A 25,578-nucleotide genomic window follows, 5' to 3' on the forward strand; every position below is an offset into this window, starting at 1 on the left:
GGGATTACAATATCTGGCCGAACATTACAATTGTACAACATAACAAAAGGTAGTTGTCAGGAGCAGTACTCGTTTATTCACCCAATAAATAAGCAGCATCCATTTATTAATTATTGTTAGTTAAGGACTCTATTCTTCTTCCAAAGGTTTTGATCTATATTTCTGGGCAATCTCTCATCCAATCAATTCAAAATAATAGCAATTATTTATTTTTTTAAACCAGCATCCTTACTGCTTTTTTCTTTTTTTTAGTGTGATATAGATACTTTCAAGAATGCTAATGACTAATCTTGCTTTTCTTTACATACCTCCAGAAGCTGTGGATTAGTGTACTGAAGCGCTGCCATTTCTTGCTCTATCTCTGCTTGTGTCTTCTTTTTCTCCTCTAATTTAAGATCTTCCTTTCGATCATTCAGGGGCTCAGCTGGTGAAGGGATAGGAACTTTATTCTGCATCCAAGCCTAAATAGGATAATAAATGCTTTGGTTATACTAATACTGATATTACATATTCTACTGAGATTAGTAAATTAATTATGTATTACTGAGTGCTGAGAAAAATTTTGAAATACAATGAAATATTGCAGCCTCCTGATACTTTGGGGGTTCCTTAGTAAAAACAAAAACAAAAAACAAAACCCTGTTTATGAGAGATCAATAACTCTTTAAAATTTTTATCTTGTAATACTTTCCCCATTTTATTCTCTAGTGGCTAGGACTGTATTTGTCACAGAAACTCTGTCTGGGTCTCTACAATTTGGTACCATGCTAAGGATGTTGATGGATGATGGAACAAAACTTTGGCAAAATCCAAATTATGTCAGCCAAAAATTCCAGAAAGAATGTGTGGATTCTTACAGTTTAAAGTCATTATTTCTCTCAAAATTGAAACTGATCAATTTCTTTTAAAATCATAATTAAAAATTATAGGATACAAAGAGCCTTAGGACTTGAGACAACTGGGGTAGGGATTATGGCATTAGACTTGGATCAGGGAGACCCAGTTTCAAGCCCTGAGTTCTCCCAAAGTTGATTGGATGACTTCTCTTTACCCAGCCTACCTCATCGGGTTGCTATTGTGAAATTAAAACAAAGCCCACCCCCATGTGTACTGCCTCAACTGTCAAAAGAAAGGGCAGGATACAAATGCAATGATTAATAACAAATAGTTTGGGATTTGTCAGATATCTATATGGCATATATTTTGTGTGTTCTGAAAAGTTTTGTACAGATAAAGTAGTTTAGAATGCAAGCTAGAATTTTTTGAAACACAGAGTTTGGAGGTAGGCAGATAAATGTTGAAAGAGGTTCAAGAACTGAAATCCACTGCATTATTTGATCCATATAAGAACAGTGCAGCTAAAGGCCTAATGAAACTGGCCTAAATCAATAATACTGTGTTTTAGGTATGGATGTTCAGTTTAGCTGTGTCTTTTATTTTATCAAGATTCATTCATTAGCATGCACCTGTTTTTTATATTCTAATAGGTACTGGCTTGTGAAATAATTATTAAGCACCAATGTGACAAAGTACAAAACTCATTTCAATCAAATTATTTAAGGTATCATATTGTTACTAACCTGCTGAAACTGGGCGGGGATTGGTTTTGCATAGGGAACTTTTTTTTGTGGTACTTTCTTTTGGTCCTTTTGCATTACCTCCTCCATACCCCAGTCCAATCCTGGGATAGTCATTTCAATTTCACTTGTCTCATCTTTCCCTTCAAAAACAGGTTGAAATAATCAGGTCTGTAGTTTTACACATCACATTTTTTCCACCCAAATAAGATGGCAAAAGAAAAAGGAAGAATTTGCCCAGTTCCTATTATTCAGAAAAAATCATTTTCAGATATGGCAATATAATGTCATCCATGTTTATTCAGCAGTAATATTTCACTGTGTTCAAGTAATATATTTCCAGAAATGTATTTATATTATTGCTGCATGATTTCTCTCTTACCCATCTGTTCTTGTTCCATGGCTAGTTTCAATTGTTCAGGAATTCCCATCCCTGGAATCACTGCAAGACTATTGGGTTCTAGGTCATCTAGAAAGGAAAAAATACAGTTATCAGGTAAAACATGCTTGCCTTGGAACATATTTATTTTCTATAACATTAGTATCGATTGAGATGATGAGAGAGAAATACTGAAGAAAATGAATGTCTCCTTCTCAAGATTCTATACTGGGTGGACTATGTTGACAAGAATGGAACAAACGCTGGGAATTTAAAATGCTACAGATTTTACAATTGAAACTGATTAAATAGCAATCACCACAGTTTCTATACTGTGCTGAATTAAACTATAAAACCTAATAAAAAGAAATGCAATAGCAAAGAAAAACAGCAAAGGAGACAATGCTGTTAAAATGCATGATCTCTGACACTGTTGCATATCAGTCTTTTGCAGCTCTTGAAAACTTACGCCTTTTAATAATATTTCTTAGTCAGAAAAGGTGCTACCACACTCTTGGTTTTTTTATCACTATAGACTAATATGACTTTCCTCCTGCAATATCAGACTTTCGTCACTCCTATACTAATGACCATGAAAGCCAGTATTATGTTAGACTAGAACTGTTGACTTGGGATTGTAACATAACACAAGGTTGCTGTGAGGGAAACATGAAGGGACTGTACATCATCTTAAATTGTTTGGCAAAAGAATATAGGATAGGGACGTTTTGTGTTCCAGAGTTGAAAGGGAAAGAGTGATTTGGAATGTGCGTGGATGCACATATAGCACTTGTCAGCAAAACATTATCTTTCCTGGGCTTATGAGGGGCAGTGACATGATCCAAGGAAAGGGTACATTTGATTTAAAAAGTTGCCAACAGACATAATGTCTGTGATCATGTGTACTCCAATTTGAATCTGAACTGCTGCACAGCCCTTATAAATGCATGTATGCCACCTTTTCTCTGGGAGCTCAAGGTATCATGGAGGTCTCTCCTCACCTTCCCTCCACGACAACAACAACCCAGTAATATAGACTGGACTGAAAGTAAATGGTGCCAAATCACCCAGTGACTCCACATCAAGTAGGGACTTGGACCTGGGTGAGTTTTCCTAGTCCACATCCAACACCTTAAACCATTATAATATGTTATACACGCAATAAATAACTATACCATATTCCACTCCATCTTCTGACATTCCTGGAAGCAGGTTCAAGTTATACCGGTCTCGCATTTTATCTCCAGGTCGATTCCGGGTCCAGAATTTGCTGTCAAAATAAAACTACATGATAATATCTTCTCTTTTGTCCCTTCTGAAGATTAAATAAACCAATCAATCATAATTGTCATCGTCATCATCATCAGCATCAGCATCCTACAGTGGAGCCAGGGTATTCTCCTGCTTCAGAGGCAGGGCTAGAGAAGATTCTGATGTTAGTTCCAGTGGTGGAGGGAAGCTCCCTTCCTCAATTATGGTCTCGTTTTGTTCCAGATAGCATGCATGCCCACAAACTCCATCTGGCAGGACCAATTCAGTCATAGATCTTCACCTCTATTTCTTCATTTTCTATTCATTTTTGCTGTAATCTTCACCTTTCTTGCTGAAATGGTCAGCAAGTTAATGCACAACAATGCACTATTGGGGATATCTCCAAAAGTCTTTCTGGAGGCATGTGGCAGGCAAAGGGTTTGGCTTGTACAACTTCACGTATTTACCACAATCCCCAGGAGCATATGATCAGTGTTGTGTCTGTTGACACAACTGTGCACCTTTTGTAGCCATCGGATGACTCATCACTATCCTTCACGGAAAAGAACAAGAAGCACATCAATAGGAATGGAAGCTGGTTTCTACAGTTTTCTACTATGCAACTTCAAACTATGATGGCTATGAAATTGGATGGTCAGTTGCTTATACACAGAGCAGATGGAAAATACCTATTCCCTAGAAGAAGGAGTAGGTATTTATACATCTTAAAATGGTGGAAATCTGTTCACCATCCATAGATGTGTTTCCTACCTTTATTTATGCCATCTCATGTTATATAAAATGCATTTGTTTAGATACCCTAACATATATTTATTAAAATATTTATATCCAATCTTTAAGTATGAATAATACCAGCATAATAAAAAACAAATATTAATAATGTAAAATAAACTGGCTAAATTTAAACATAAGCAAGTGAGATTCTATAATAAACATACTAAAAATGTGGATTTGCATTACTATTTTTGAGGGTGTTGTGAGAAATTGCTATTTTCTTTTTTCATTAATCTGGTAAGAAGGAGGCCCAGAGATTTCAATAATGTAGATGACAATTTTTTCTTCAAACTTAAAAATCTTTTATTTCCAATTATAGTTGAAATATAAACTGTCATAATTAGATGTTTGCAGCTGACTACAGTATGTGTATAACTGGAGTGGCTTTGACTAAAATTAATAAAAAATATTTAAATAGTTCAAAACTTATATATGCATGTACGCCACCTTTTCTCTGGGACTCCACAGTTCAAACCTAATTATAATTTTTTCTAATTGCCATCTTTATTTTTCACCGACCTTATAAGATTAAATGTGCTTCGTTTTCTCTCTTGAAAAAGAGAGGACGACGACGACGATGATGATGATGGCTGTTAATTAAGAGAGAAATGTTCTTGGGATCAAAAAAATGCCAAGCATCATACTGCACTCAAAATACCTGGTGTGATCATTTGATCCTGAGCACAGAATGTGACCTAGAGGATGCCAAGCCAAACTCCAAATCATTCCTTCATGGGCTATTTCCATACCACCCACTTCCTTTTCAACCCTGAAACATATAAAAAGCAGTAGTTAAATAAATAACGAAAACATTCTGGAACAAGCCTCCAAATCAATTTGCTATTCAGCTGCTTAAGGTCTATAATCTTATTCAATGCATGTTCTTTTCCCTGTTGTACACAAGCACTTGTTTCACCTTTACAATAAACTTGAAAAGTTTATTCAGTTGTGATTTTTTTTAAAAAATTCAGTTTTTACGAATCTTGCCATATAATTAACATACAAAGTCAAATTCCTTCCATGTGTACCAGGGTTAAATAGAAACATTTATAATGAAAACTAATCTATCTAACACCTGATGACACCCAAAACCAGTTAAGCTACCTTAGATTTTTTAGAACTAATGAGAAAGATTAAAAAATTACCTCAAAGATAAATCTACAGTTTCAAAAGGTTACATTAAAATAGGCTGAATGTCTGCTGCAATTTCACATCTGAGGGGTGAATGAGATACTCACCCAACATGCCAGAACAGCAAAGAACCATCAGACCCTCCACTGGCAAAAAGGCCTTCATGAACAGGATGCCAAGCCACAGCTATATTACAAATTCAAAAAATCATAATTACTACATATACTTTCTGTTTTCTGATAGAGTGCTAGGTCAGAGATGACAGTATCTATCTTGAGGTTTGATGCCCAACATGGGAGAACAGGGATTAGCATGTGGGAAGGGCAGGGAAGTTTAGTGATTAGCAATGAGCATCAATGGAGGTATAGAAAAATATCACAGTATGACTTGGAATTTAAATTTTCTATGTCCTTTTTACTCAGAGGTAAGCAAATGATTAAACATAGTAGCATCAGTTATATTTCACACATACACACCTATCTGCACAAACATACAAACTGGAATTACAATTACATCAGTTTGATGATTCAGGATGGGCTTAAGCAAAAACAACCAACAGAAAAGTAACTTTAACCTGTGGCCTCCTTTTTATGACCCCTGAAGACCTGTAGTTCTTCTTTCAGATTTCTGATATCAAAAAGTTTGCAAAGGTGATCACGAGATGCTGTAAGCAGCCAATTGCCATTGAGATTCAGCTTGACCTCCATCACAGTGTTTTTATGAGCGTGTCTGGAAGAAATTGCATTAAAGAATAACAATACAGATTGTAATATGGTAACAATTACACAAAACTGACAGCAGCTCAAAATGTAGTTACTGCTTCACTTAGAATTTAGCATTTAGCATCTAAATTCCAGCATTTAAAATAAGCTGTCTTAAAAGAAATTATTTAATTCAAATGGTTCAGGTTCGTTATTTTACTAAAAGTCAGAATTGCTAATCTCATAGTAGAGGAGGGGTAAGCAGAAACTCAACTCTTCCCTTTTCAAGATAAAATTCCTAAAAAGTATAAGCAGTAAGCAAGTGAAAAACCCCAATATAAATGCTTCCATAAACAAACATTATTTACTGAAGTAATAGCTGTCATGTGATTATTTCTTTCAATGGCAGATTATTGATTCAAGCATCTCTTAGCATACTCTTTCCACACAATGATAAAAGGGGACACAGAGGTGAAGTAATGCTAATTTGTTCCTGAGAGACTTTTGCACTACTTTTTTTTTTTTTTTTTTTACAAAAATTGGCCTGGAAGGGACAAAGGGATTGTATTGGGACCGTGGTGCTTAGGGAACAGGGACTAACCACTCTCCCTCATATTTTCCAATAATTTACAAGTGTATTTTCCATAGTACATCAAACATCAGCTAGTAAGTGGATGAGAAATAGAATGATATTGAGAAAATGGTATGTGGAGAAAGATGAACTCCTTTCCAGTACCTTTGTCCCAATGTAATCCCATCATCCTCTTTTATGGAGATGGAAGATCAGATCATAGGCTTCCAATATCTTATTTCCCCCTACCTGCTATAAACTCAGTCTACATTAAAAATCAGGCTATAAGAGGCAAAGACTGCGTTAATAGTTGAACAATATTAGACTAGTAATTTACCGAAGGTATGATCAATGGGGACATTAAACATTTTCTACTGTGTAATACTGTGTATTCCACCTTTCTTCCAAAGAATTTGAAGAAGTGTACATGGTTGAAAGCACAAAAATACTAGGCAACAATTGCAACTGCACTTACAGTGTAGCAAGGCTTTGGCCAGTCTTTGGATCCCAGAATTTGATTGGCTGTTGGCTGTCTTTACTTCCAGAAACCACCAACCCCTTTGTTGGATGCCAGTCAACACATTTGACATCGGCACCATGGCCTTTTAACAGTGCAAAAACAGTTAGTTAGTTAAATATTTCACACAGAAAAATTAAAATCTAACCAAATTGAGAAGCAGCAAAACCCCCACCAGAAGTTAGTGGGAGGCACTCCCCTACAGGCAAAATGGATGTTCTGATATTTATACAGTTCTACAAGAAGGGGAAGGGAAAAAGAACGTATACACATACATATTCATACGATGATGCAGGCATACCTAAATAGGCAATAGTTCTCAAGTTACTCTCTGCCCCTCTGTTATCTGTTAACTGCTAGTAAAACAATAGTGTCACAGAGAAGAAGACACAAATTAGTTCAAGGTGCCAAATGCCAGGAAGAAGGCATCCTCCCTCAGGGCAGATGCCTAGGTTGCTATGGGGATGTTTGTGATAAGGAATTTACAACCGGCCTGGTTCACATCAGCTTCAAGGATGCTTCCACATGCCTTTATGTTTCAATCATATTAATGTGATCCCATTCATCTGAGGCCTCTAAAAACTTGTCTTTTTCACCCAAAGATTCACTCAAAGATATATTTTTCTCACATAGCTAACTTATTTTAATATCATTTTTGTCTTTTTAGATATATAGACACATTAAAAATAATCAATTTTAATGAACTCCAACCTAATTTTATTTGAAAAAGCTTCTCATTCAGGATTCATTAAAAAAATATAAACTTTATTTCATAGAATCATAGAATATGCAAGTTGGAAGTGATCTTATATGTAATCCAGTCCAACCCCATTCTCAGTGTAGAAAGTCCCTATTCCTGAAAGGTGGCCATCTGGAATATTCTTCATTTTTTTCCCAGAAATTTTCAAATAATTCCAATAGTTAATGAACAGCATCTGAGTAGAAGAAAGGATTAAAATAGCAAGTTTGCTCCTCAATTTCAATTATGAAATATGTTATTGAAACTTGCTTTTTCAAACTGATATATTTTCCATCAAGTGGCTCTTTGATGACTTTCACACAGGGTATATATACAGATATTGGGGGGGTTTAAGTTTATTCAAGTTTATTTAAGTTTACCTTCTTTCTTTGTTTAAACAAAAATGCTTAACAACTATACAAGCAGGCTTCAGCATATAAGATAGCTTTAAGATATGACAGTTTTACAGCCCTAAAAAGCTATATATAATTCAGAAGCTTGTTAAAAGAAAACATGAACATGAAAAAAATAATTTTACTAAGAAATAATTATTTAGAGATTGTGTAGTGCAATTCTGATTATATTTATTTCAATACAGAACCTCTTCCCTGTAAAACACTCATATGCATAGAGTTGCAGCTAATTTAATCTAGTTACATTGCAACCTGTTCAACATTTTACTTTCCATAGGATAATTGATAATTTTGTCTATCTGTATTAGTTGAACTAAACAATTTACCAGGAAATTGGAAATAAATGATAAACTGCATGAAAACATAAAAACAGAAGGATCTACAAACAATACAGATTGATAAAACTTAAAAAGTTTCAGCCTGGGGCAGCACCTGGCCAACATTGTCTGAGCTCAGAACCTAAGCAGGATTGGATCTGGTTAGTGTTTGGATAGAAGACTGCTAGAGAACAGCAGAAAACTACATGGATGTGTACATAAAATCACAAGAACTTGACCTGAAGGAGACTTTAGAATTTTAAAATGTTCTGAAGGAATTTATTCTATTCCTTTGTCTATGAAAGGAAACAAAGTTGGTCTTTGGATTACCAACACTACGCTAAAGCTTCTAAATTCTATGTGCAATGAAAAATATGGCTTTTCATATATTACTAAATACTAAACGTCCTAAGTGCAGAGCACATCCAAAATCAGTAAAATGACTGGAAGCACTCAATGTATAAAAACCCACTGCATGTAAGGAATTATTTTCCCATTACTGCTGAATGAGGAAATACAGTTGCATGCAAAATTGAACAGAGGCTAATATAACCTCCATCTACTAGTAAGATAAAGGCACCTTTCTGAAAATTAGAATATATACATATTTATTTGTACAGTTGTATACCATATTCAAAATAACAAAAACAGTGAATATGGCAGGTATAGGAATTTAGACACCATTCCAGTCAGTATTTTATAATACCACCTTGGGCAAAAATAACAGCTTCCAAATGTTTCCTGTGCCCAACTAAGTTTTTCTCTTCTTGCTTTTGGATCTTCATCCCACTTTACTGGAGGAATTGTTTTGCTGATTTTTTCTACCTTGGAAATATTCTTAGATCTCTTTGCATGCATTGCATGCTTGTAATCTCCCTACATAGTTTCGGTAATATTCAAATGTGGAGACCGTGAAGACCATTCCAAAATCTTTTAACTTTTTTTTTCTGTCAGTACTTCATGACTGATTTGGAGGTATATTTTGGATTGTTGTTTTGCTTAAATCCAACATTCTTTCAGTGTGAGAGAGAAGTTAAAGGAAGAAAATGCATATATAGGTGCTGTCCAAGCAAGGATAGTCAACAAGGATAGAAAGGTAATGGAGAGGTATAATGAAAAGTGCTGGGATGAATTCATTCATTCATTCATTCATTCATTCATTCATTCATTCATTCATTCATTCATTCTTTTCTACATTCTTATTTCTGTAGTTTACTACTTCCTTCTCTTTTTGAGCTCTGCGTAACACTGCATACCCCAAGAGGGGAAAAGAATGATGGGAACATATGCACAGAATGAAATATCTTGGAAATTTCAGTGACTACAGGAGTGTAAGTAAAGCAAGAAGGACTCCCACACCTTGTTATGTGGAAGCTGAAAAATCTAATTATATCAAGAATCTTTTCATGTAGAAAACAAAGGAGAAGCAACTTTACTCATTAGTTTGTTAATCTTCATACTGGCAACTGAATGCAATAAAACACTAGCAGAACATATTATGTTTTCAGGACAGGCATCTGTCAAACAAATCAGTCATAATCATATTTTCTTAAATAATTTATTCTAGGGAGATTCCGATATCTGTTTCAAACCTGTCCATTGACTAAGCATAGAGAGAGAAAAAAAAATTTAAGCAGCTCAAGATTCTTTAGAACATGTCTACTTACAAGAGAATCTCTTTTGAATTCAGTGAGGATTACTCCCAAATAAAGTGGTACAGAATTGTAGTCTGAGGCTACATTTTGAGCTTTTGAGAATTCTTCTTCATTATATTTCAAAAAGTAGAAGTGAAATATAAAAATCTGTTAGATTATTAGAATTAAGCACATCTGATCAACTGAAAGATGCTCTGTGTCTGAAAAGACTGAAATATAGGTGCTTTGTGCAAAATATAAACTTGTATGTGGTAACACTACAGTATCTATAAAGAGGTGCTTATCAAACTTATAGTATAGAATGCTTCTCCAAAAATATGATTATCTAAAAACAAAGCATACTGTTTACTTCTGAACTTAAATTTAGGCAAATATATGCAAAGCAAATTAACCATCAGAACTAAAATTATATAACTGACAAATATTTCTTTAATTGGGTAGCAGCCCTATTAATTCTGCATTGTTAAAAATATGTCCAAAAACAACCACTAAAAGAATCTCAAACCATTGCAGAGCAAAATCTGAAGCAGCCAGGTTCAGTGAGGTTTCCAGTCACATGATTAAAATATGGTGGCCCATGGACCTGAATAAATGCAAATCTTGGAGGTTTTTCAGGGATCACAAGCAGTTTCTGCAGAGACCACTCTGCAACTTCTGCTCCAGGCAAATTAGGCCTTGCTTCTTTTATACGGACAGAAAAGTGAAATATGCTCCCCCGCATGGACACACATTTGCATGTATACTCATGAGATAATGACCATAATATATTAGACAGTGACCACTATATTTAAAATTGTTGGAAGATAATATGACAATCAGAATAATTTATTAGAGGTCCTAGAAAGTTCATAGGCTATTTTTATAACACAACAGAAAATATGCATTCCAATCTCAATTTTTTCCTACTATCAGGTTCACTACTGAAATTATTCCACATACCCAAAGACTCTTGCACATCAGCATTCAAGACCCCAATCAGTATTAAAACTTACACACTTTCACAAGCATTATTTCTGGAAACTGCAGCTCACTTATTTTGTATAGCTGAGTACTTATTAACAATGACCTTGGATTTACAATGATTATCATTGTCAAATAACTTTCAGATTTATCTACTAGGTAGAACACATACAGAGTACAGCTGCTATACCATAGCTTTTTCCGAAAACATAAGAACTGGTTACTTATTTGTAAGGTCTTTGAGTGGACGTCTATGAATTCAATCATGGGTTGTATGCATGTGGAGAGCCTTTCTAGAGTTAACATAATTGTTTGGTGGGAACACTGATCCCCAACCATATTGCACAACTCCTGCTGGAAATTTTCAGTCTCTTTTTTAATTTCTTTAAATTTATAAGCCACTCAACTCCATTAGCATTCTGGGCAGTGTACAATATACAAAATTTAAAATAAAACAATAATACAAAATACAAAAAAGTCTGGAAAAACACACACCATCTTACAAATCAGACAAAGCACAAGGGGCCCATCAACCACTCTAGCCTAAGTCTGAGAAAAGAACCAGGTCTTAAGGGCTTGTCTAAATAAGGTCAGGGTGGGGGCCATACAAATCTCTGGGGGGATGTTATTCCAGAGGGCAAGCACTACAACAGAAAAGACCTGCCTCCTGGATCCCATCAAGTGGCATTGCTTAATCAATGGACCTGGAACATGCTGACTCTACTGGATTGTATAGGACAAGCAACAACTATGGAATACAGGCAGTCCTTCAAGTAATTAAACCCTATGAAGATAGAACAGTTGCCACAATGAAGATAGAATGACAGAGGCACTAATTAGAAATCTGTAATAAAATATTCAAAGGAGGAATTGGCTTTGTACCACCTTATTTATGTTCTAGATTTGGAACTGCCCAAAATAACCTGGAAAATCTGGCCATGGAATTAAAGTTGATTGATATGTCATGATGATGCTTCTTTGGACTAAGCATGCTGGAAGCAGAGAACTCAAGGATGAACTAAAGGGCTGTGAAGACCTGGCTCTTCCCCCAAGCACTGGGTTAGGATTCAACTGCGAGGATGATTGGTCTGGCACCTGGGGGGAAAGGTACTGTTGTTTTTAACCATGTTTTTTTATAGATTGTTGTGAGTCACCTGGAGTCATCATATCAGATAGACAGCCATATAAGTCCTGTAAGTAAATAAATAAATCTCTCCAACTAGACATTGATGTGTCAGTAGTGACATGCACCAGAGAGGTGATGGTGAAGGGAATGCCAGACACCAGCGGAGAAATTCCTTGACACAGGGTAGAATTGAAAGAGGCATTGTCTTATGTCTCTGCCCAGGGAAATAGAATAGAGATACTGTAGGAGGGACATCCAAAGACAGGAAATGTGAATAACTGAATGACTATAACAACAGAAGTCAGAGCCATCAAATGTCCCAGAAATTGAAGAACAATAAAGGCTGTTATACTCATTTAAATGGATACATATATTTTGAGTAGCACTAGCATTTATGATGTAGCTGGATTAAAGCTGAAAGAACATCCAACTGTTACTGAATCCAGAGTGAAAAGGAAAGGTCAGTGCTGCAAATATATATATACAATTGGTATATGGAATGTTAGAAATATGAACCAAGGCAAACTTAGTTCTTGTTAGTGAGTCAGCTGGTCCCCTAAAAGCCACTATGGAGAAACATCAAGGACAAAATGTTACCTAGACCCTTGAGGTTGGTGTCTATGGCTGTGTTATACTGGGTACATAAACACTGCTGATCATAGGGAAGAGCTCATGTTCCTTCCATCTGGATGACTGGTGGCCTTTTGACTGAGTTGGGAGTGGGACCATGGGCAGTGGCAAGAGGCGACAAAGCAGGCTTGCTGAAGTCCCCATTTGTACACTGTTTACTAAGCCAGTGGTTCCCAACCTTTTCTATACCCCACACCCCTAGGAAATGTTTGATTAATGTTTGCACCCCCTACGAAAGTAATATCACAATTGAAGATGTGGTGCTTAAGGCACACTGACAGCTGGTTGAGTAATGACTCGTGACTTATCATTAAGGGACACAAGCCACTCTTTGTCGCACCCCCTTAAACTCCTCCTTTCACTCCCTGGGTGCGGGCAACCCAGGTTAGGAAACCCTGTACTAAGCTTTGGAACCCTGCCCATAGTATCATCACTGTTATTATTGAATAATCTGTCGTCACTGAAGAAAAGTTTGCTAACCATTAATCCTCATAAAAGGGAAGGCCCTCAATCAGTATTAGACTTTAGTGTTAGTCTAGTGGTGTGAACCAGCATGATGATGGAGAACAATGGAAGATGCCATAATTTAATGACAATCCATATTTAATCCCTATTGACAAAACAAGCTGTTTCTGTTTCAAAAACCTGAACTATTTTCTTGTCTTCTAGCAAATGAGATAGGAATGGGGATATTTTCCCTTACAAAATAATGATGGTATTTTACTATGCATAGTACAGTATAGGTGAAGAAAGGCCTTGAAGACTGGTTTGTTTGTTTTTTTGGTAACCAAGACTGACCAATTTTCTGCCTCCTTGGTCCATGGACACGGAGTGGAGCCTGACTCTGATACTTCAGTATAAAAGTTAGGTGATAGATATTGGAATAAGAAATAGCATCCCCTTCTCTTTGCTTTGTAAAGGTTCCAAATGCAGTGAGAAGTCAATGGCCCAGAAGATGGCTTCAGCAAGACTCGAAGAATTAGCCAATATGCATAACAGTCTGCCTCACTGCATCTTTAGCTATTACCTAATCCACACTGGTTTCAAAGTTCTACAATCTTGGTGCTAAAAAGATGAGTGATTTGCCCTAAAAGACCAAGATAGCATGAAATCGATCAAAATTAGGGAGATAGAGTCTTTGGAAGCAGAACTGGTGGCCAACTATGATAATGATCTCAAGACAGTCAAAGAAGTTTTAACTAGTCTGATGATAAGAGGGCAGTTGGAAGGAGTAAATATCAAGAGAAATCTGTCCTGAATCTTCCATTCCAATATTGATTCCCATGCCCAAATCAGAAGAGTTAGAAACTGGACAGTATGAATTTAAGAGTTTGTCAAGAGTGGAACTGATGATAACAGAATTTGAAAGGCCACTGTGGAGAGAAAGTTGCAGCTGCTGGAACTAATATTGGGGGTGGGGTGGGGGGTGGCAGGGCCTTTAGCCCCCCTTTGCCTTGATTGGACTGGGATGAGACAGGCCTCTTAGAAGGTTTTTTAAAATCCTTAACAGGTGATTTCCTCAGTGGAGATAATGGTGCAGAGGATTTTCTGTAGGAGCTGGATAATTCAACTGATGGTGTCACCAGCAAATTTGGGAGGGGGCAACAGAGAGTTTTGATGAAAAATAGAGAAAGGGTTAGAGAAAATAAGAAAAATTAAGAGTGAAAAAATAAGGATTGTGACAAGGCAGAAGGACAATTAGCTCAAGGATGAATGTGCTTTGTGGCGACTGAAAACAAATTGAAGAGGTGTAGTGGAAGTCACACCTACTAATCAGGTATGCATGGGGAGATGCTCCCACCAAACAATTCTGTAAACTGTAGAAGGTTGTGAATGGGGCTCTGCTGAGGCATATAACACATATATACATGGTGTGTATGAATTTGCAGACTACAGTGAATGCTTGCTAAATACATTTCTTTTTTATAATTTTGTTAACAGAGATTTATTAATTTGATTTGTTATAATCTTATGGAGGTGTTTTAATTGTAAGTTCTTTAATGTATATTTCAGAAAAACAGATACGTTGCATAAAAGTAGATGTATTACACTGTGTGTGGTAAAACCTCATCTGTACCTCACTATACTTGCACACTTTACCATGCATTTCAAATACCTGCATTGACTGAGCACATAAGGAGCACATAAATCTGCTCCTTCCATTGCAATAAATGGCTTAGTCTGCTGAGCAATGGTAATTTCATGTTCACTCTGGAGTTATTACAGACTGGTTGAGACTGGACAGGTAGTTCTTGCTTAATGACCATTCGCTTAGCAACCATTCAAAGTTATGATGGCACTAAAAAGTGACTTATGACTGGTGCTTGAAGTTACGACTGTCACAGCACCCCTGTGGTCATGTGATCATGATCTGGGCACTTGGCAACCAGCTTTCGCTTATGAAGGTTGCAGCATCCCAGGGTCACGTGATTGCCATTTGCAATCTTCCCAGCCGGCTTCTGGCAAGCAAAATCAATGAGGAACTATGTGATTCACTTAATGACCACATGCTTCACTTAATGACAGTGGTGATTTGCTTAACAACTGCTGCAAAAAAGGTAATAAAATTGGGTCTGGTCACGTGATATTCACTTAACGACTGCATCGCTTAGTGACCTAAATTCCAGTCCCAGTTGTGGTTGTTAAGCGAGGACTACCTGTAATTCTTTAAATAAGAAACCATTATGACTTTTACTTTCTAAGAAAAAATAGCCAGACCTCTAGCTTTCCCAATCTAGGTCAAATTCTATTACAATCTTGATTCACTATTAAATCCCTTGAAAACGGAATAATCGAAAAGGCCTTGGCAAAGTTTAGAGTGTAACCAAAATCAGAGGAAAATATTGGGAGAACTTGCCATTAACAATAATAGCTGAATGTCTGAAGAAATGTAAATGTATAAGTTGGAAATAAAGGAACAATTACAAGTCAAAGTCAAAGTCTATAGCATGATGAGCATTCCAGCACTTAGTCAAGAAAATATCCTACTAATAATGGCCTAAGTAATTTTTGCTAGCAGTAACTTTCCCAGTAGTAAGGCTGATTAACTCCTCTTGGTTTAGATGCAGACACGGAAAGCCATCAGTGAACTGTAGTAAAGGGGGAAAAAGTTTGCAAAAAATGACTAGTAGGGCTGAATAACTTCTTAAAAGAACTCTAGTAAACAGAACAAATATCCACATAGCAACCTTTAAAGGATGTTAGAAAGATGGTATTATCTGCTGTTGAATCCAGATTTTCCATGTACTAAATGCTGAAACATGGTGTTTTGGTAGATGTTGGGCAAAAGACAAAAATATTTTCAGCATTTTTTCCATCCCTTTATGGTTTCCAGTACTACTGCCCACTCTGAGAGGAAGGCTGCCTTTACTGTTCGGAATAAGTTGGGGGAGGGCACAGAAGGCTATAAAGGGGAAGTGGGAAAAAAAATTACATCCTCCTTTCCTTGGGGAGAGAATCTGCTGAATTTCAACCCTTTCTGTAACTGGAGGGACCCTTTTGTTCTTAGCGTGGAATGTCTCCATCCAACTTACTTAAACCTTTAACTAAATTTTTAAAACTCTGAAATTTGTCTCAAGCTGTATAAAATGAAATTTAGTACAATTAAGAACTGTACTATAATAAAACCAAATTAATTTAATTGTTTTAAAAAGAAAATCTAATTTCAATTGAAAATGTATCTCTAGAATTTAATACATTTCACAACAATGCCCTGATTAACTATATCATAAATGCAAAAAATCAAATTGAGAACACACATCTTTGGACAATCTCACAGATATAAAAATGAACTAGCTTTATAATTATATAGCAAATGAAATTATTTTATGCTGATTAGATGTAAGAAATGTATTTTTTACAATAAAATATTACAAGTAAAATTGACCCAAAACTGTTATATCATGAAAAGCAAAAAATTAAGTCAAAGCTTGACCTAGAGACAAGCAATATTTATTCTACGTATTCACCAAGGCCAAGAATTAGTTAAGTTAGAGCATTCATTAAAGAAAAGTTTATTAACCAGTGATAACTAATGGGATTTCAAGATAACCTATTATAAAATTCTTAAGTATACTGATTGGTATGTATACTGATTAAATACGTAAGTATAATGAAGAAAGATAACTGTCCTAAAGATGTTTATTTTGCAGAAATAAAAGAATACAAAGCAAATAGTAGCACTAAGCAGAAATATAGTAGGTGTTGGGACTGATTTCCTGTGTTAGGCCTTCCATCTTTTGAATTAGATAACTCATGGCTGGTCTGTAGTTCGGGTAGTTTGGGAAAGATAGTTTGAACATATGTGAATACTAAAGTGAGTAATGTTTTAATATGTTCCAAATAAAACAAAATAATTTTAAGTACTATTTATACTTTTTAATAAAGGCAAATAATGAAGAACTGAACAGTCCTTTAGCTGCTAGTGCAACAAAATGGCAATTCATTTCTCCAAGATGCCAAATATATTAATGATTTATACAAGTAACATGAACATAATAAAACAATGTATGTATATTTTTCTAAAGACAATAAACCAAAACAGTATTTCCTTTTATTACCAATATAATCCTGGCTATGTTATTGAGAACAAGATGTTCATTTTTTCGCTTGGTGAGACCAGTAACATTTCCTATATACATGCAAGTTTCTTGAATATATCCTAGGTTGCTTTCTTTATATTCTGCCAATATAGCTGAAATGTTGCACTGCAACCAAGACCAAACTTCTCTGTTTTTGGTAATGGCACCTAAGGTACGGATCCAATCTTAGTCACATGGATAAAAAATATACATATTACCTTAAGATGAAGTCAAGAGAACAACTGACTGCAGAGGGGTATATGTTCCAATGGTTTTTATATGGACAATTGGGAGAAAGATTTAATATAGAGAAAAGGATAACTGGAATTGAGCAACATAAGGCAGAATTTGAAAATGAATTATGTACAAATGATATACATGTAATTGCAAAAATGTATATGCTTTTATTAAGGTTTGAAACTGAAGAAGTTAAGGATTGCTTGATAAAATGGGCTATGAATTTTGGTTATAATATACAAATAGGATAAATGGGAGGGAATGTGGGTAAATTGGATGAAATTCACATTGTGTTATAATTTAAGAGAGTATTTTTATAAAATGATGTACCATTGGTATACGACACCAGAGAAACTATCAAGGATGTATAAAGGTACCTGAAATCAATGCTGGAAATGTGAAAAACATGAAGGGACATTTTAGCATGCGTGGTGCTCTTGTGAAAAAGCTAGAAAATATTGGATACAAATACATAAAATGATACAAAAAAAATTAAAGATTAATGTTGAGAAAAAGCCAGAACTTTTCTTATTGGGGCTTACGGATAGCCAACTAGAAAAAAACTAATGGAAGACTGATTTTATACATGGTAACTGCAGCAAGACTATTATATGCACAGCAATGGAGGAATACTGAAATTTGCACAGTATAGGAATGGGTTGTGAAGATGTCGGAATGGTGAAACTGACCTGTTTGGTTAGGGATAAAACAATAAGTAACGTTTTGAAAGACTGGAAACTGTTTATGGACTTTTTCCTGAAAATAGAGAAAAGTGAAGTGATGATTTATGGATTTGATAATTGAAAAAGGACTAAACAAGGGGCTGAAGGGATTTTTGTAATGTTAAGGAGAGAGGTTAGATAATAAGTTTGTTAATCTCTGTTGCAAAAAAGGTTGGAAGTCACTTATTTTTCTGACTTTTGTTCTCCTATTCTTTTTTCTATCTGTCCTTTATTTTTGTTTCCTGCATTTTCCTTTATCATCTTTCTTATTCTTGTATTTTTTTTTAGATTTATCTTTTATTGTTTGAAAAAATCTTTAATAAAAATTATATATAAAAAGATATATGTATTACCTAAGTGAGAGTAGAAGCAGTCATGCTGCTTAAGGTAATGTAATGTATAAACTGGTGGTAGTAGTAGTAATAGTAGTAGTAGTAAAATCTGGACCATAGAATTATCTTCCCTTTTCACCAAGAAATTCTCTGTGAGAATACACTATCTTCAAAAAATTTAAGTAATTTTCTGCTTAATGCAGAAAAAGTATCTGATTAACTGCATAAACATGTCTATGTACCAATATAGTAACGTCCAAATCACTGTACTGAATGAACATTTGAGAAATCAGATAAAAGAATTCCAACTATTACAAAACTGTGCAACACACAACACTCTTTTCAGCACAAAAGAGCAGCTAATGGATGCTTGCATCTCATGTTAAGTCATAACAACTTATTTATGGCATGGGTTACGGTAACAGAAAATTTGGGAGCTTTTAAAGTAGTTTTACAGAACTTGATAATTGGTGTTGTGGAAATCTCTGTTTGAGTATTAGCAGTTAAGACTTGGTTGCCCTCTTTCCAAAACTCACAAAATACATTTTGTGAATAAATAAATGAAAAAGTAACCAAAGAACTTTCACTCACTGAAATCTCCACCTAGATTCCTTGATTTCAGAGATTTTGGCACAATCTTTACCAGTTGTATCAGTAACAGTGCTAAGTCCATTTTTTAAAAATGTAAGTTACATTCTTTAAAAAGGTAAAAGGACAATACAGTGGTGAGGGAAAATTTGTGAATTCTGTAGAACTATCTGAAAACCTACAGGACTACAATATGACATGGGCTTAATCTAAAACCTATTAACAAAGATTCTGGCTAAACAAACAACCTACAAAACAGTATATGTCATGTCTTTATTTAATAAATTAAACCAACATTCACTGCCTTTGCTGGAACAAGTATATGAACCCTGAAGACAATCAATTCTGTTAAGGGAGTAAGTTGAGTTTGATGTTCCAATCCATGAGATGGCAATCAGGTTTGATTCTGAGAGGATTTCCACTACAAAAACACACATACATTGGTTGCTACCACTAGAAATTGTTCTTCAAGAGGAGAGTGTAGAAGTGAATCATGGCCCTCAGATCTCAGAAAAAGGACTGTGAATGATAAGGCTGAAAAAGACTACAAAACCATTGCCTCCATCAATTCAGTCAGGTAAATAATATATAAATGGAGAAAATGCAACACAATTGCTGCTTTTCCAAGCAATGGCTGTCCCATAGAAATCACCTCAAGAGCAAGTGGTACAACACTTGGGAGGGTGCACAGAATACCAAGGAATGGCAAAATATCTACAGGTTGCTCAATGTTGAGTACTCATGAGTACATTCTCAGGGGAAAAAAACTGAACAAGAATGATATACAAGGGAACCAAGGAGGAAATCATTCTCCATAAAGCATACTGCTGCCTGTTTGGTTTACCAAAGACCATCTAGATGATCCAATAGTCTATTGGAATAAAATTTTGCAGACAGAACCTTTTAGCATTAATGAGAATCTGTAAGTTTGCAGAATATGAAATATTACATTCCAGCAAAAGTATCTCATCCTAACCATGAAACAAGACAGTAAAATTATCATGGTTTGGAGCTGCTTTGCAACTTCAAAATCTAGATGGTTCTCCATCATTGAGGGACAAGGGATTCTGGATTGTACTAGCAAATTATATATGAGTATTCATGGCCTGAAATTTAAAGCAATATATATCTCAAAGGACAACAATGATCCTAAGAAGTAAATCTGCAAATCTTCGAAGTACTGACTTTAATCCAATTGAAATATTGTTAAATGACCTGAACGGATCAGACCATACAAGGCAAACCAAAATTACCGGTGAGTTGAAGATCTGTAAAGAAGAATGAGTCAAAACACCTTGAAGTCAATGTGTAGGATTGATCAAGAGTTACAGGAAATGTTTGGATGAAGTAATTGCTTCTGAAGGAGGTACCACCATTACTAAAAATAAAATTTCATAGTTTTTCAAAAAAAGACAGTGAACATTAAAACATAACACAGTATTCTGCTTTGTATAATGTTTGTTTAACCAGAATCTGGGTGACCGGTGTAAGTTAGATGAAGTTAAGATTATACTGTGATCACAGTATTGCAAGCACTACAGATTGTTTTAAAGGTTTCACAAACTTTCCCTCTCAACAATACACAAATAGGTGCCTTTCTTTCCAAATAGGACCAAAATAGCAGACACAGAGGTTGAGGAAAAATTTAGTATAGTTTTCTCTCATGATTGCTTGGTAGTGAGAATTCTACAGCTATGTGTTATATATTGTCCTATAAGTAAATCAAACTGGCTATGTGGTGACACGGCATTCTTGTTCTTTCTCATGAAATGTATATTTCCTTTTATATTTCTGCCTCAATAACCAAGAAAGTAGCTCTTATAAGAGGCCATACAAATGTGCTCATTGAATCCACTATTTAGTTCATGTCTAAAATAATAAAGTTACCAAGGGTAGAATTAAACCTCACACTGAACCATGATTTGTTGAACTAGTCTGACTGGTTTATAACACTATGTCTTTTTAACAAATAGCAATACTTCAACTGACACATTGAGCTAATCCAAAAACAAACAATTTAACATTATGGTTTAGCATGACATGTGAACCAGAGGGAAGGAAAAATTAGAAGCATACATTACTCATAAAGGAAACTGATAATCAATGAACAGTTGGTTCTTAATCAACCAATCCTTGAATTAATTTGCTGCTATTTTTGCCACCTTCCCTCTACAGCCTAAAACCCAGAATACATAATGAAATACTAATAGCTAGAAGAGACATTGCATCTTTGTGTTGTGACTAAATGTTGTCAGCCAAAGTTGGCTAAAAAGTAGGATAGAAATAAAATTATAACCGTTAAAACAACAAACAGGATTATACAAGTAATCCTTTCTCAAGAATGTATTGCATGTGCCTGATGAACTAGGCTGTGATCCACAAAAGCTTATGTGATTCTGTAAGTCATAAATTTTTTTGTTGTTTTGTAGGAAATAAGCGGTAGGTTTCCATTCTAGAAAATAATGCACGGAACCAGTTAGTTTTCCTCTTAAATTATAAAAATTACTTCCAAGAAGCACTTTCAAAGCTTCTTCTGTCATTAAGGTTTTTTGTGCATAAGCATTTGTGCTAAAAGAATAGCATATTGCTCAAAACGTTTTTCAATATAGTTCCTGGCACTGATTATTTTTGGAGAAGAATTTAATCATAGTATTTCCCCAATATGGTTTTAAAACTCCACAAAACTACCTTGAGTAAAAAACAGGAAGGAGGTGGAAAAAGGAAACATAAGAGGAAATGTCTACACAGGAAACAAACTCTTTGAATTACTAAACACAGCAGAGAGTATCACTGTCCAACTAGGTGGTGACAAGTGGGGAGAAAGAGGAGAAAACTATAAATAATGAAAAATATTCAGACAAAATTAAATTATGAATATTGAACAATAAATATTTTTATTTTCTTATAAATTTTACACTAACTTTTTCATGTGGGAAAGACCGAACTATTGGACAGAAAATAAACCTATCAATCTTTACAACAAAAACAGCAACTGTCAATTATGCCTAATTCTTCACCTGTTTCAAGAAGAAGAAGAAAAAATCACCCAATAGTTCAGATCAATTTAAGACAATCACGATTTTAGGGAATCATAGTTTAAATATTTTTCCCATAGATAATTAAAATAGCATTATATAAAACATTTTGTTCTCAGATAGTCTAGTGAAAGCAACTGAAAACCTCTACTTGTGAAAGTATATATGTGTAAAGTATTAACATAACTGGAAGAACCCAATTGTTACTCACATCCTAAGATTCTAGTCTGCTAACAGAAGCAATGTCCACTAAAAATACGTATGTGTATGCATGTTATAGATTCCCCTACTGCTAACCTGAAGCTTCTGTTTCCTACCCTTAGATGAGTTTCTGAAAGTGGATAATCGATTAGATTGGCTTTCCCAGTCAGTAATGTTTGAAGATGAAGTGAGAGAATTGTTGATCTCTACTGAGCATATATACATGATCTTCTGCCCAAACAGTTAGATCCTTGGATTCATGCCTCTATTTTCAGGCAAAGGGCTTTGTTTTTCTATTAGAAAATGTCAGCATATGCTTTGACAATCCTTACTAACAAGAGGGCTAGCAAACAATACTTCCTTTAGCAGAGAATTAATGCAACTTCTATTTCTCTGATATGTAGTGATATAACATCAAAACTAATTTAGATGATCATAGAAATTTATTATTATATTTACCCCCTACCTTTATTTGTACATCTCAAGGCGGCATACATAATGCTCCTATTTCCCCCACAACAACCCCCCTGTGAGCTGAGTGACTGGCCCAAAGTCACTCAGTCAGCTTTCAAGGGAGGACTATAATTCATGGCCTCCTGGTTTCTGGTTCAGCACCTTAACCACTATACCAGACTGAAGACAGACAATTCTTTTTTTTTTTTACATCCCATGGAAAAATAGTGAAGCAGTTAATTGCAAATTCATTGCAGAAGTGTGAGATTCCTTTGATTCTTCAAATTGTGGCTAATGCAGAACATAGTAGATCATATTCTGACCAGCTTATTAACAGTCTTCCAATTGTACATTAATGAATCAGGCTTGTTCAAGGGTACTTAGTGAAGTTTTCTCTGTAATGCATTTTAATTCAAGAACTCCCTTCCCATACAGATTTCCTAAGCCTAAAATATTTTTGTAAACATTATAAGATTTTTAAAAATATAACTTAGAATGATTAAATATAAAGAATTTAATGGGGTTATTTCATAATAAATACCATGGGCTTGCATATTACAACTCAGTTGTCATACTCAGTTGAATGCAGCTTTGTTTCTCCTGGACAATAATATATTTGCAATAGAACTATAGTATTTTACATTTTTGCATTTCTCAAGGGGGAAAACACATAATGCATATTTTCTCATTCTAATTTCTTTTGTTTAGGATTTTATACTGGTATGCAACAGAATACGTCTCAGATAAAAATGATCTCTACTAGTCTAAAATCAGGTAAATAAAATAAAAAATAAAACTGGGACATTAACTCTTATTATTGCTTGAATTGTCAAGATAGTATAGGCAGAAAGGCCTTCTAGTATTATGTGTATGTGTGCCTTCAAGTCAGTGTTGACTCCTGGTTGACAAGTCCCTGCAGTTTTCTTGGCAAAATTTCAGAAGTGGTTTGCCAGTGCCCCCTTCCTAAGGCTGAGAGAGAGTGACTGGCCCAAGGTCACCCAGCTGGCTTCATGCTCAAGGCAGGACTAGAACTCAAGGTCTCTTGGTTTCTAGCCTGGTGCCTTGACCACTACACTGGCTCTCTTCTAGTATTATAAGTATTTTCAAATAGTTTGTGTTGCTTGAATTATGGCTTGATTCTGAACTTTAAAAAGGAGTTCATATTCTGATATAGATGGGAAAGTGCTTATAACACTTTTTCCATTGCTTCAAGTCATTCCCTTAATTGTGTGAAAATAATTTCTCACCCTATAACATTGCATTTTTTTCTTTCTTACAGACTAGATGAGCATAATTACATCCCATAAATTGTAACAAAAAGAACATAATACACTTGTATGAGCTAATGCATTTATAATTAGATTTCTATTAAAACACAGTGCAGTAACAACTGCAGAGATCCATACACATTTTCTGGTGAAACTGTTAAGGATATAGTCCTATAGCATTAGGAATTCATATTGAGTTGTAGTCTGTATATACTGTATCAGTACTCTTATAATGAATTCTGATTGAAGGGTAATCTTTATATAGCCATACATAAAAGACAACATAATGCAACTTTCATTCTTAGGAAAAAGAAAAAACGAAAAAAAGAAAAAAAAATGACCTGTAAGGAAGGGTAAACTACAAAAGAATTCTTGATTGAAACTTGTACAATGAAAAAATGAATGGGGCCACTTACCAAACAAAAAAGTTATTTTATCTTAGCTTATTAAATATAAATGTGATCATCCAAATTAAGACATTATTTCTTCCAATTTTCTAAATCAAAAGCAAAATTACTCACCTTGTGGTTAACTCTGTCAACCTACAGTACTTTTGCATATTCATGGACTTTTAAAATAAATATTCCCAAAATGAAATGTACATATATACAATTTGCCCTCAAAGATAGGAGTAAAACTTTTCTTTTCCTGTCCTGAATTGCAACTGTTCCATAAAACATCTGCACAATGTTGGTATGATGCATAAGAAACTAATTAAAAAGGGAAAAATAGTTCCATACTAAAAATTACCAGTAGAATTCAGTAAAATGTAGTACTTGCTTAAGGAATTTCAAGAGGGAAAGAAGAAGATAACAAAGAAATTCCTGAATTAGTGTTGGGAGAAAAGTCAAGAAACAACAAATTTAAAAAAATGATTTATTTTTTAGCTTCTCTTTCACTAGGCTTCTGACATGGTACAAAACAAGCCAGAAATAGGCCAGGTTAAGATATAATGAATTATATCTTAATTACAGGACATTGTAATGTAAGGAAAAAAGCACAAAATTTATTTATGGCCAGAATATTATGCTATGTGAACATAACATCAGTATTGTACATTTACATTAATGACACATTTTTAATTCTGAGCAACCATAAGGGATAAAGTCAAACTGAAACTCATATGTACTGTAGTGCAGCATTTACAATGGTTATCAAAATGTTTTTGGGAATATACAAAATATGCAAGATAGATCAATATGGTGATGACATTCTAAAATGACTGTGAGTACAATGTACCTGTCTTAACTGGTATATGGTTGCTCTCATTCAGTAGGATACACATCAAATGCGATTTTCTGCTTTAAATTTTATGTGTTCATGATCACAAATTAAGAAATTTTCTATATATCTAATGTCATTTACAAATCACTATATGATGGAATTTAGACTTATTGGCT

The 25,578-nt window shown here is 34.9% G+C and overlaps 1 protein-coding gene across 3 annotated transcripts in view; it reads right to left on the minus strand.

Annotated features, from left to right (window-relative positions):
* WDR33 (WD repeat domain 33) overlaps positions 1-25,578 on the minus strand; it is an 83,490-nt gene that overhangs the window by 18,514 nt on the left and 39,398 nt on the right. For all 3 annotated transcript variants that reach the window (XM_007421959.4, XM_088132172.1, XM_088132174.1), the window contains exons 8-15: positions 6,881-7,007; positions 5,708-5,862; positions 5,241-5,319; positions 4,661-4,771; positions 3,132-3,226; positions 1,960-2,046; positions 1,581-1,720; positions 309-461 (exon numbers count right to left, since the gene is read on the minus strand). In XM_007421959.4, the coding sequence (XP_007422021.1) occupies positions 309-461; positions 1,581-1,720; positions 1,960-2,046; positions 3,132-3,226; positions 4,661-4,771; positions 5,241-5,319; positions 5,708-5,862; positions 6,881-7,007 (947 nt within the window). The remainder of the gene's footprint in view (positions 1-308; positions 462-1,580; positions 1,721-1,959; positions 2,047-3,131; positions 3,227-4,660; positions 4,772-5,240; positions 5,320-5,707; positions 5,863-6,880; positions 7,008-25,578) is intronic.

Source organism: Python bivittatus, unplaced genomic scaffold (genome assembly GCF_059951505.1).
Source record: "Python bivittatus isolate LINGU-HERP-01145 unplaced genomic scaffold, Pbiv_v1 ctg000980_np1212, whole genome shotgun sequence".
Classification (NCBI taxonomy): Eukaryota; Metazoa; Chordata; class Lepidosauria; order Squamata; family Pythonidae; genus Python; species Python bivittatus.